At 34.1% G+C, this 14,034-nt stretch overlaps 1 protein-coding gene across 1 annotated transcript in view; it reads right to left on the bottom strand.

Annotated features, from left to right (window-relative positions):
* Positions 1–14,034, bottom strand: part of NWD2 (NACHT and WD repeat domain containing 2) — a 175,917-nt gene that overhangs the window by 90,867 nt on the left and 71,016 nt on the right. The window contains exon 2 of the mRNA XM_072620454.1: positions 5,588–5,676. Within this exon, the coding sequence (XP_072476555.1) occupies positions 5,588–5,676 (89 nt within the window). The remainder of the gene's footprint in view (positions 1–5,587; positions 5,677–14,034) is intronic.

Genomic DNA, 14,034 nt, shown 5'->3' with positions numbered 1-14,034 from the left:
AACTGAGCTTTTAACTTACACTCAAGTCTAAGAGCCTATTTACTCCTGTTTATTCTATCATCTATTCTAACCTGTATATCTTCTGTTTTATTGATTGCTTATGTAAGTAATTTTGCTTGCTTTCCATGATTGTCTTGTATGTACCAAATGTTTAGAGGAAGCTAAGCTTGCCAAGAACTAGTTAGCTCTTACCTTTCTCTTTGGAGTGACTGGGAAAAGTGAATTCTTGAAAGAGCACCATACCTGTAACCTACTTATAAGTGATGAGTAGTGGATAGATTTCTCTTGCCAGTACCCCTCTTGGAAACAGCCACAGCCCTCCACTCTCCACCTACTCTCTGCTATGATGGAAACTGTAATCTCCTTTTGAGATGTGAAGTGGGACATACTAGATTTCACATCTATCTAAACAAATCCCTTCAATACAGGCTGTCCAAGGTCCCTGTGGCTCTGGTTAAACTCATATATTAGGAATCTGGATGATACAGAAAGAGGATTCCATAAAAGGAAAAAAAAATGAAAGTGGAATATGCTGAATGCGGACCTAGGCCAGAAAGTATTTTATTCTAAATGGTCTTTAATTTTAGGAGCAAGACATTTCTGGAGAGAGCAAAGCAATTATTTTATACGTAGCTTTCCCTGCCCCTGAAACTTCTCTCTCCAAGGGCAGCTAGGAGGTGCAGTGGATACAAAACTGGGTTTGGAATCAGCAAGACTCATCTTTGTGAGTTCAAATCTGGCCTCAGACACTTACTAGCTGGGTAGCCTTGGGCAAGTCAGTTAACCCTGTCTACCTCTCTTCCTCATCTGTAAAATGAGTTAGAGAAGGAAGTGGTAAAATACTTCAACATCTTTGCCAAGAAAACCTGAAATGGGATCACAAAGAGTGGGACACGACTGAAACAACTGAACAACAAGAAGGTCTCTCCAGAGTTACCATTGATCTCTTAATTGCCCCACACATTGAGAAGGTAAGCAATGATATCAATTATACATGAAAATCATGCAGAACATATTTCCATATTAGCCATGTTGCAAAAAAGCATTGTATTGCTGAGATGAACTCAGTTTTCCACAGCTGGTTCATCATTATAATATTGCTGTTATGGTGTACAATGTTCTTCTGGTTGTGCTCACTTTACTTTGCATCAATTCAGATAAGTGTTATCAGATTTTCTGCAACTATCACTCTCATCATTTGCTATAGCAAAATTGTATTCCACCACAATCACATATCACTGTTCGTTCAGTCATTTACCAATTGATGCACATCCCCTCATTTCCAATTCTTTGCCACCACAAAAAGAGCTGCTATAGATATTTTGTACATATAGGTCCTTTTTGTTTGATATCTTTAGGGGTACAGATATGGCAATGATATTACTGAATCAAAGGGTATACACAATTTTATATCCATTTGGGCACAATTCTGAATGGTCCAACCATTGTCAACCAAGTAGCTCACAACTCCAGCAGTAGTGAATTAGTGTCCCCATTTTTCCACTTTGCGTCAAGAATTTGTTAATTTATTATTTCTCTCAAGTTAGCTAATCTGATAGGTTTGAAGCCATATCTCAGCGGTATTTTAATGTACATTTTTCTAACAAAAAATGATTTGGAGCATTTTTTTCAAATGAATACAGATAGCTTTGATTTTTTTCATCTGTAAACTGCTCGTTCATATCCTACAGCTCTTTGTCAATTGAGGAATGGCTCTTATTTTTATAAATTTGACCCAGTTTCCTATGTATTTGAGAAATGAGGCTTTCACTAGAAAAAAAAAACTTACTGTAATTGCCCTCCCCCTCCAGTTACCTGCTTTCTTTCTAACTCTGGCTGCATTAGTTTTGTGCAAAATCTTTTAAATTTCATGTAATCAAAGTTATCCATTTTAATTCCCTTTATTCTATCTCTTTTGGTTATAAAAAATATTTCCTTATCCATAGATCTGACAGGTAAAATTTTTCATGCTCCCCTAATTTGCTTATGATATATGTCATCTTTTATCTCTAAATGATTTGCCCATTTTGATCTTATCTTTTCCTAGCAATTTTGTCAAATAATGAGTTCTTGCCCCCAAAGCTTAGATTTTGGGGTTTATCAGAAACTAGATTACTATAGTCATTTTTATTACTGTATATTATTTACCTAATCAGGTCCACTGACCCACCACTGTATTTCTTAGCCCATACCAGATTGTTTTCATGATTACTGCTCTGTAATATAATTTGAAATCTGGTACTGCTAGGCTGCTTTCCTTCTCATTTTTTTTCCGTGATTCCCTTGATATTTTTGATCTTTTGTTCTTCCAGATGAATTCTGTTATTAGCTTTTCTAGATCGACAAATATAATTATTTGATAGTTTGATTGGCATTGCACTGAATAAGTAAATTAACCTAGGCAGAATTGTTATTTTCATTATCTCAGCCTACTCATGAATAATTAATACCTTTCCAGTTGTTTAGATTTGTCTTTATTTGTGTAAAAAATGTTTTTTTTTTTGTGTGTGTTCAAAAGAGTTCCTGAGTTTGTTTTGGCAGGTAGACCCCTGAATGTTTTATATTGTCTGCAGTTATTTTAAGTGGTGTTTCTCTTTCTATCGCTTCCTTCTAGGTTTTGTTTGTAAGATACAGAAGTGTTGATGATTTTATGTGGGTTTATTTTATATTTTGCAACTTCACTGAAATTATTGTTTCAATTAGTTTTTTTAGTTGACTCTCTAGGGGGTCTATAAATATGCCATCCTATCAGCTCCAAAAAGTTAAAGTTTTATTTTCTTGTTGGCTAATCTAATTCTTTTAATTTCTTTTTCTTCTCTTATTGCTATAGCTAGCATTTCTAGTAAATACCGAGTAATAGGAGGGATAATGAACATCCTTGCTTCACCCCTGATCTTACTGGGAAGGCTTCTAATTTATTCCCATTACAAATAATACTTGCTTTTGATTTTAGATAGATAGTACTTATTTTAATAAAAGGACCAACTATTCCTAGGCTTGCTAATGTTTTTCTTAGGAATCAGTATCATATTTTATTAAAGGATTTTTCTGTATCTATTGAGATAATCATATGATTTTTGTTGTTTTTGCTATTGACATGGTTAATGATGCTTATAATTCTCCTAATACTCAACCAGCCCTGCATTTCTGGTATAAATCTCATATGGTAATAGTGTGTGATTTTTACAGTATATTGCTGCGATCTCCTTGCTAATATTTTATTAAATTTTTTTGCATTAATATTCATTAAGGAAATTGGCCTATGATACTCAGATCTATTTGTGTAACCCAAATGCCTTTCTTAACTTTCAGTCTTACACCTCCAATAGCCTATTAGACATCTTAAATTGAATTCCCCATAGAAGACTTAAACTCAACATATTTACAACTCAATTCATCCTATTCCCAAACTGTCTTCTCTTCTAAACTTCCTTGTGTGAAGATGGTATCTTACCGTCAAGAAAACCAATTTTTTTTCTAGTTGCCTGGATCAAAGATCAAATCAAATCATTTTGGATTCCTTACTCTACCTCAACTCCCATATCCATTCTGTTGCCAAGGCTTGTCCATCTGACCTTTAAAACATTTTTTATATATGTCTTCTTTTCTTAACCTTGGTCTGGGTCTTTATCAACTTAAATTTAGATTATTGGTTGGTCTCACTGTCACAAGTCTCTTCCCATTTAAGTCCATTCTCTAGTCAGCTGCCATAATGATCTCCCTAACATATCTATGTGACCATGTTATCCTTTTACTGAAGAAACTCTAGTGATTCTGTCTTACCTTTAGGATAAAATATAAAGTCCTCTGTTTGGTTTTTAAAGCTCTTCACAACCTTTTCCCTTGCTATCTTTCTCCTTCCCTGCCCGCAGAGGCACGGAGGGGGCAAAGTAGAAAGTGAGTGCCCTGGGCTTAGAGTGAGAAAGACCTGAGTTCAAACTTGACTTCAGACACTAGCTGTATAATTCTGGGAAAGTCACTTAAACTACATCTGCCTCAGATTCCTCAACTATAAAATGGGGACAGTAATAGCATAAGCCTTTCAAAGTTGTTGCAAGGACCAAATGAGATTATATTGGTAAAGTATTTTTATCCTTACTTCCTCCATGTGTATTGACATTGGTCTCCTTGTTGTTCCTCACACAAAACATTCCATTTCCTTATTTCATAGCTTTTCTGGCAACCATTCCTGGAATGCTCTACCTCTTTACTTCTCTGGTTTCCTCAAATTTCTGCTGAATCCCCACCTTCTATGAGAGGCCACTCCTGGTCCAACTCAATGTTAGTGTCTTTTTTCTGAGAGGACTTCCAATCTACCCTGTATGTTGCTTTTACAGAAATAGTTGTTGACATTCTGTCTCTATGATTAGAATGTGAATTTTGAAGGTAGGAACTTTCTGCCTTTCTTTGCCTGCTCCAAAGTAAGGGCTTAATAAATGCTTGGTGATGACTAAACTGAATGATTCCTTTTGTTTGCTTACACAAACCAAGGCAATTTGTGGAAATGTTTGAATCAGTGGATTAAGATGGTGAAAAGTGAAGTACAGTCCTTTATGAAGCAGAATAGAATGAACACAATGACACTATACATAGGTTCTGAGATATAAAATATCAAAATAGAACCTATTTGTGTTTAAGGAACTAATTATTTTCTCATAAAGATTTTCTTTTTAGGATCTGATTTTTAAAACTAAAATTTTATTTTCCCCCAGTTACATGTAAAGACGATTTGTAACATTTATTTAAAAAAAATTTTCAGTTCCAAATTTTCTCTCTACCTCCCTCACCTCCCTTCTCCCTCAGACAGTAAGCAATTCACTCATGCAAAATATATTGCCATATTAATCATGTTGGGAAAGAAGACAAAGACCCAAAGGAAAAAAATAATGGAAAAAATGCAGAAAGTACAAAATAGTATGCTTTAAGCCTGCATTTTAGACTTCACCAGTTCTTTCTCTGGAAGTGGATAGCATCTTTCATTATGAGTCCTTTGAAATTGTCTTGAAGCATTATGTTGGTGAGAAAAGCTAAATCATTCACAGTTGATCATCATATAATATTGCTGTTATTGTGTGTAATAGTCTCCTGGTTCTGTTCATTTTTTACTTTGCATCAGCTCATATAACTCTTTCTAGGTTTTGATGAAATTAGCCTGCTTATTATTTCTTATAGCACAGTGATATTCCATTATAATCATATATCACAACTTGTTCAGCCATTCTCCAAATGATGGGCATCCCCTCAGTTTCTAATTCTTTGCTACCACAATAGGCTGCTATAAATATTTTTGTACAAATAGATCATTTCCCTCTTTTTGGATCACTTTGGGATACAGACTTAATAGTGGTAGTGCTGGGTCAAAAGGTATTCACAGTTTTATAGCCCTTTTGGCATAGTTACAAATTATTCTCCAGAATGGGTGGATCAGTTCACAATTCCACGCACAGAAGTGCTGTTTGTTTTCAACTTTTGTTATATTAAAGAAATAAATGTTTTATACTGCCTTGTAACTCTCAGTTTGATATCAGAAATATAAACCCAGAGTTTATATTAGAATAGTTGAAGATAGGGATAAAAGCAAATTTACCTGAAATTCCAATCCATAGTTTTCTCTGCAGAATTCCCTCAGCTTGGGATACACATTTTCTCTTAGAGCTTGTCGTTCTGCTCCTGTATCTGTCATAGGAAAGAAACAACACACTTTTAATAGTATTTTAATCATTTTCTAACATGTTAATTTCCAGGAAGAGAGAGGAAAATGAATAATAAAATAATATAAGCAAAGAAATATGAACTTGTTGCACCAATTCACAAGTATAGCTTGTGAAATGTGGAAACCTAAAAAAAAATTGGCTTTCTGTAGATGCCTGATTGAGATATTTACCTTAGAGAAGGTTTAGGGTGAACAGGATCTTATTGTTTTCAAAAACTTGAGAGGCTGTAATGTTAAACAGGGATTAAACTTAATATGCAAGACTCTAGATGGAAGAAAGAGAACCTAATGGGCAGAAATTATTGCGATGTAAATTTTGGCTCAATATAAGGAACTGTTACATAGAGCTGTTCCAAAATGAAATGGGCTGATGGCAATTTTGTCATCATAAAGTCAGAGAGCTTATCTGAGGGTCCGTTGTAGTTCTTATCAGGCACTGATGATATGTCAGAGTTTTACTCACGTCTACTTGAGAATACAAGTGTTCTGTGGACATGATTTTTAATAGGTGTGACTGTTAGTTACTTTTGGTAGATGAATAGATGACAAGAATGATAATAATGGATATATCAGCTTTGTGGAGGCTAAAGTTTTGAAGATAAAATTGTTTATAGATTACCCTTTGTTTTATAGAACAAACAAGATAAACTCCAAATAATCATCCATCCATCCATCCATCTATCTAATACATATATATGTATATATAGATTCATGCATATAAGCTTATGTGATCATTGCATTTGAAGATTAGTATGTATATTTGCATACATATAAACATGTATTTATATGTATGTATGTATATACATATGTGTTTGTGCATGGCTATTTTCCATAGAGTTTTTAGGGCAGAATCATAGAATATGGATGTAGAACTAAGAAGGGGCCTTTTAAAATTTCTAGCAAATACTTCTTTCATAGCCATGATATTGAAATAATTGTTTCAATGAAGAAAAACCATTCATTATCAACCTAAATTGCACCAAGTTTAAAAGCAAAAAATTAAAATTCCTATGTTGATACGCTATATCATAAATTAATTAAACAGATCTAGGATCTCATTAATATAGATGTTCTTGACAACTGATCCATACCTGCCTATATTGTATATTTCTTGTCGATGACCTCTCATGAGGTAAGGTTAGGGATCTATCCAAAATGCTAGGGGCTCTCCTTTCTTTCTGTTTAAGTTAAGGATACCAATAAAGAATTTTGTCATGGTACCAGTCCATCTTTTTACATTTGTCTTTAGTTTCTTGTATTTTTATTTCACAGTTCATATACATCAAATGCTTCTCCATTGTTCTCTAAGTAACATTCATTTTTTAAAATCCAAAAATTACATTTACCTAGCTAAAGCTGTGTATTATTTCTTTCTATTTTTTTGTTTCCCTATGCCTAACTCCCTCCCGTATCCTGACTCTCAAAAAATTGAAAAAAATTGCTCCTGTAACAAATATACATAGAAGAAGAAAATCCATAGTCGTTGTGTCCAGAAATGTATGCCTGATTCTGCATTGTGAGCCCAACACCTCTCTTTTAGCAAGGGAGGCAGCATGCTTCACCATAAGATCTTTGGTATCATGTCTGATCACTGCTCAGAAGTCTTTTAAAGATGATTTTTTTTTATTTTTTAAAAAATTATTATTTAAAGTGTTAAATTGCTCCTGCTCACTTCATTTTGCTTCAGTCACATCCATTTAAACAAATCTTCCCAGTTTTTCTGAAACTGTCCCTTTAATCTTTTCTTGTGGAACAATAATATTTCATCACATTCATATACCATACTTTGTTCAGTCATTCTCCAATTGATTTACACCACCTAAGTTTCCAGCTATTTGCTGTAACAAAAAGACATGCTATAAGTATTTTCATACATATGGGTGCCTTTTCTGTTTCTTCAGCCTTTTAGGTTTTAGTCCTATTTGTGGTATCTCTGGGTAAAAAGGTATATACAATTCAGTGACTTTTGGGCATAGTTCCAAGTTGTTTTCCAGAATGGATGTACCATTTCTCAGTCCTAGCACCAGTTCATCAATGTCCCTGTTCTACCACAGCCCCTTCAACAATTACAATTTTTCTTTTTTGTCATGTTTGCTAATGTAGTAGGTGTGATATGTAAGCTGAGAATTGCTTTAAATTGTATTTCCTTATTTATTAATGATTCCTGCTACTTATTCCTATTTATAATCCTACACTAACATAAAAGTGATCTTTTGCAACTGAACTCTATTAAATTTTCAGTGCCCTTGAAGCTGAGTCAGCTACAGTCCTGGCTCTGGCCAGTTTGCCTAGACTAATCAACTGTTTGTGCATCTGGAATCCTTTCAGATACTTCCCCCATGGTCCAACGCTTTCAAGACCTCTTGTTCCTTTTCACTCCTCTTCCGCTAATGCTCCCTTCCTCCTCCTGTGCCACTCCCATTTGGAGGGGATTATCCTCCGTACCTCCCATAAGAACTTCCCTTTTTGCTACACCCCATAAATATCCAAGGCTATGTCAGTATTGTGGGCTCCTTGGTATAAGGAGTTCCCACATGCATGTGCTTTTCTCTTTTAATAAATGGATGTCTTATAGAGTTATGACTTTTGGTTAATAACATAAAGGTTCATGTCCTAAATAAATCAGAGGAGCACAGAATAAAATGGCTTTCACAATTATAGATGAAAAAGAGTACATGACCAAAGGAAAGTGTATCACAGAAGATAAAATTGTACAATTTTGATTAAACAAAATTTAAAAGTTTTTGCACAAACAAAACCAATTCAGTTAAAATGAGAGAAATACATAAAGGGGAAACTCTTTGGTGGAAAGGGCTCCTATCTAAGATATATAAGGAAAAAATTCAAGCTCCTGAGAAGACTCATTCCCTAATAGATAAAATGTTAAAGGATGTTCTACTCATTTTGATTCTCCAGAAAAGAATAGTGTTTCCTGACTCATAGGCAGACACCATTACCACTTGTAGTACAGAATACTAGTGACAGAAAGGTCAGACTTTGTTTTTAAAAAGTTTTAGTACATTAAAGTAATTGTTAAGGCAATCCAGTCTTCTTTTATCTTCCATTTTAATTCTTTTCTCATTCTCTTTAAATTCTAACTCATTTCAAAGTGCCAATACTTGTGTTTGCTTTTTAAATAGAAGCTGGAATTATTAGGAGAGAGGTCAGTAGTGTATTTTGGTTAGATTTTCATGGATATCTTTCATACATAATATTAAAAGAATTATTATGAATTGGTTTCTTAATATAGTGGTATCAAACCCAAATGGAAACAGAGGCCACTACTCAGAACACAAAGATCTCTGTGGGTCACATATTGACTTAGTTTTGAAATGCAATATTATCTATATTTCATTTTATTTTCATTTATTTATGTATTTCACAATTACATTTTAATCTGATTCATGATGCCCCTGGGAGTGTTACTGTGAATGCAGTCTATAGGCCATGTGTTTGACACCTCTGCCTTAGTAAAAATGCAACATGCAAATGTTCCTCTAGAGCTTCTGCAAGAACTCTTTGTTTATATGGAAACTCCCTTCAGCTTAAGATTCTGTACTGGACAAAACTATTTATAGCAGCTTTTTTTTGTGGTGGCAAAGAATTGAAACTGAGGGGATGCCCATCAACCGGGAAATGACTGAACAAGTTGGGGTTTATGAATGTAATGGAATACTATTGTGCTATAAGAAATGATGAGCAGGCAGACTTCAGAAAAACCTGGAAAGACTTGTATGAACTGATGCTGAGTGAGGGGAGCAGAACCAGGAGAACATTGTACACAGTTACAGCCACCTTGTTCGATGACTAACTTTGATAGACTTGTCTCTTCTCAGAAATGCAAGGGTGTAAGACAAAGGACTCATCATGGAAAATGCTATCCATGTCGAGAGAAAGAATTACAGAGACTGAATGCAGATGGAAGCAGACCATTTGCTCTCTCTCTTTTGTTTTGTTTCTTCTTTTTTGTAGCCCATTCCATTGGCTCTAATTCTTCTTTGCAACATGACTAATGTGAAAACATGTTTAACATGAATGTATATATGTACACACATATACATACATACATACATATTTCATATATCAGATTACATGCCATCTTGGGGAGGGGGAAAATTTGGAACTCAAAAGCTTGTAGAACTGAATGCAGTAAACTAAAAATAAATAAATAAATAAAAAAGACTGGACTGGATCTCATCTAATGGAATATCTTTACCATCACACAATTATTTGAAAAAAATGTAGAGAATACAAGATCCCACTGAGCTTGTCTTTGATTATACATATATTTTTGATTCAGTAGGGCAAAATGTTATTTTAATTATTTTTCCAACAAATTTACTAGTATACATAAAAATATTATTCAATATTCCTTGAACTATATAAAAACACTGATGGCCTTATTTCAACCCTGTACTAACTAATATTGGGTAAGGCATAAACAGTTCTTGTCAATGAGGTTCAACATCTTTATGGAAGAGATAATAGCAACAAGTTGAAGAAGGGTCTTTGTTAAATGTATCTCCTCCCTCTCAAATCTTAAAGTCACTAGAGAAACATGTGTATGTGCATGTGTGTGTACATATGTACATACATATGCATGTATGTATATATTACCCATAAGGCAAATAAAATAGAAATAAGCGAACATTTTCATTTCAAAATAAATTTATAATAAAAAATTGGTCAATTGATGCACCTGGTTCTTCTTGAGGATTTTTAATGAAATAGAGGGCTTTCAAGCAATCCTGATGAAAAGACCAAAGCTGTAGAAAAATTTTGAAGTGAAAAACAGGACTCAAGTGAATCATAAAAAGAGGTAAACTTGAGAAAACTAATAAAGGGTAAAAAAGGGACAACATGTTTACATTATAATATGGGAGGATACATGTGTACCATCTGAACCATATGATCTTTGGGAGTCATAGGAGTCTAATTAGAGAAAATCCTGGAAGTAGTTCTGGTCTGATTCTGATGATCTTAAAAAAGAAAGGAAAAGGAGGGGAAGAGAAGTATATTACATGGGGGAAAGGAGAGGAAGGTTAGGGAAAATTATCTTTAATAACTATGGTGCTCAAATAGAAGTCTATACATACAAGGAGGAAGAGATAGGGGAGTAGATGACATAAACTGTACTCTTACCTGAACTGGTCAAATGAGAGAAGAAACAAATTCTATATGCAAAATAATTATCATAGCTTTTTTTCTCGTGGCAAAGAATTGGAACTTGATGAGGTACCCATCAATACAGAGAATGATGGAACAGGTTTTGGCATATAAATGTGATGAAATGCTTTTGTGCTATAAGAAATTATGAAGGGGATACTTTCAGAGTAACCAGGGAAGACATGTATGAACCAAAGAGTGATGTGAAAAGAACCAGAAGAACAATTTCCACTTAGTGTGACAAACTATGGCCTGCAGGCCAATTCCTACTCGCTGCCTGCTTTTGTATGGCAATGAGGTAAGAATTTTTTTACATTTTAAAATAAAGTGGGAGAGAAACATGGGCTGTAGTCTAGTCTGTCAATCCCAGAATTATGCAAAAACAACAGTACCATGAAGACAAAACTTTGCAAAACAAGCACTCTGATTGGTGTATTGACCTATCATGATTACAGAATTCTCATGATGAAACATAGCACCTGCTTTCTGATAAAGTGGTGATAGAATTCAGAATGAAACATTTCTTTTGGACATGACCAACATGAAAAAAACTATATGTTTTAGCTGGGTTTTTGTTTTTCTTTCTTTCTTTATTAGGGAAGGGGTAGAAGAGAGAGAGGGCAGAATTTTGCTGATGAAAAAAATTAATAAAAAAGGGAAAAGGCATTGCCAAAATGAAAATGAAAAACATTCCCTATCCTTAAAGAGTTTGTAATTTACTGGGAGGTAAATATGTAAACAAATAAGGAAATATAAGAAAATATGAGGGGGAGAACACTAATAGCTAGAGGTATTATTAGTACATAAACTGAGTCTTCTCTTTATATTGTTAGGGTATTTTATGGCAGTAAAAACGCAATAGAAAGCTTATGCTTCTGTCGGACTAACGTGCTCTGTTATTGCTTATATTACAAAATAACTCAGATTTCCTCTATTTATATTAATACAAGATGATCTGCTTATCTCATTTCATTGGAAATGAAAAAGTAATTAAGATAGAATGGATTAATTAGAATGGATGGCAGATAAGCTAGATTAATTAAACAAAAAAAAACCTGATTCATGCTGACAGAAGATTCAGATGACTGGTGATTTTTTAAAAATTGGTATACTGTGGAGAGGAAATTTTAACTTGCTGAACACCACCCATCAAAAAGGACATATTTTTTGCTTGAGAGACAGAGAGGGCAGAATAGCCAAGAGATGAAAGCCACCGAACAACATTAATTATTTTGTGCCTATACATAAACACTTTATCTATCTAAATTTACTTTAGGTTCCTACCAAAGTTAGGCATTTTGGATAGCTACTTAAATTTTTTGAAGATACTACACTAATGCTCAGTTTACTGAAAGAAGAAGTTTCTAAATAGTCACATTTTGACCGAGAAGAGGTACCTAGAGACCTTAATTTATTTTCAGGGAGTAGTTTAAATCAACAATACCACCTTACTTAACAGCAATGATTATTTGATTCAATTTAATAAACAGGTATTAATTCTCTACTATACATGGAGAATCAAGCTATTCACTGGGAAAATAAAGAAGAGGAAGCAAAAGATGTGGCACCTGCCCTAACGGAACTTATAATACAAAAGGGAATATGATATGAACATAAATAACTGTGATACAAAAATTATGAGAAGCACCTAAGAGCAAAATACCAGGGAAGGTCTAAGGAAAAAAAGAATTGAGTAAGGCTTTGTGAAGGAGGTAACATCTGAGATAATCTTTGAAGGATGGGTAGAATTATAACAAGCTAAGTGAGAAGTTGGGAGAGGGCATTTCTGGTACAGGAAATGGCATGAGCAAATACAATAAATGTATATGGAGGGCAATGAGTAGTCTAAGGTGGCTGAAGTGGTCTGTATGGATGGGAATAATGTAAGATAAAGCTGGAAAGATAAGGTGTTGTCAGATTGCCCTGGAAACTAAATTAAAGAAGCTAGAATTTATTCAGATGGCAAAAAAAAGAAGCCATTACCTGATTTGGGGCAGAAGAGTAACATCATGGATATAGTCAACATTATAAAAGCTTGATTATAGCTTTAATAAAAGTTTAACTCAATTAATCAATCAAATATTTGTTAAACGTCTACTATGTGCCAGGCGCTGTTAAGTACAAAGAAGAAAACAATCCCTACTCATGATGCCTTCTATGATAATGGAGGAGATAAATGTATATTTTCCATCTATTTATTCATCTCTTTCTATGTACAATAACACATATACATGTATACATATTAAGCATAAATATAACATTATACGTACACATACAAAATAGGTAATTAGATTTATAGGTAAAAGACCTATAACCTTCCAAACACTGGGATATTATTTAATTCCTTCCAGAGTGTTGTAGAAATACCACATTTTGTTAGATTAGTGGTTTAGCCAGTCTAATGCTGTCAAGGGCTGTTTTGATCTTACTTGAATATTATGAATAAATAACATTTGCATAACTATCAGGGTGTGAATCAAGAGGGTATAAAAGAGAATTTTTCTTTCTCTGTAAGTTAACCTATATGTAGAAATTGAACCCTTTACAAATGGTCAGTCTATCTGTTTATAAATTGGAAGATGGCATCTACTTAAATATAGAGATAAATTTATGCTTTTAGAGTCTAAGTCTAAGCAATACTCCAAAGCCTAAATGGAGCTGTGTGGTCACATCCATGTGGATGCTTCCTCCAAAGATTTGGATACACATCACAAACTATTCATGCCTGATCATTTTGTGTGCCCCCTGTCCACATCTTTCCATAAATTCACCAAAGGGTCCCCACCTAATGTGATTACAGTCTTACTCAAGTTCTTTATACATTGTGCGGATATCAGTGGAGTATACACATTGTCCATTAGTTGTTACTCATTCTGCATAACTGGTCCATCTTTCTGCTCAGCCATATGCTTCTCTGATGCTATATTGCATATATTTTCCTATGTGATCACTTACTTATAATGTATTGTGACCTGCTAAGGTACAACATGTACCTCTGTCCTTCCCTCTGACTGACCCTCTATTTTATTTTTTTCAGATTAGTATTGCTTAATTCATATCCACATAATATCACCAGTAAAATATTGGTTTTAAAAACAGAATTCATTTCAGCAAAGTAGTTCTGGATCATCAAAAGAAGAAAATAATTTCCCAAA

This window comes from Notamacropus eugenii, chromosome 6, assembly GCF_028372415.1.
Source record: "Notamacropus eugenii isolate mMacEug1 chromosome 6, mMacEug1.pri_v2, whole genome shotgun sequence".
Lineage (NCBI taxonomy): Eukaryota > Metazoa > Chordata > Mammalia > Diprotodontia > Macropodidae > Notamacropus > Notamacropus eugenii.
The sequence above is the reverse complement of the archived record's forward strand: the minus strand, read 5'-3'. Positions and strand labels throughout refer to the sequence as shown.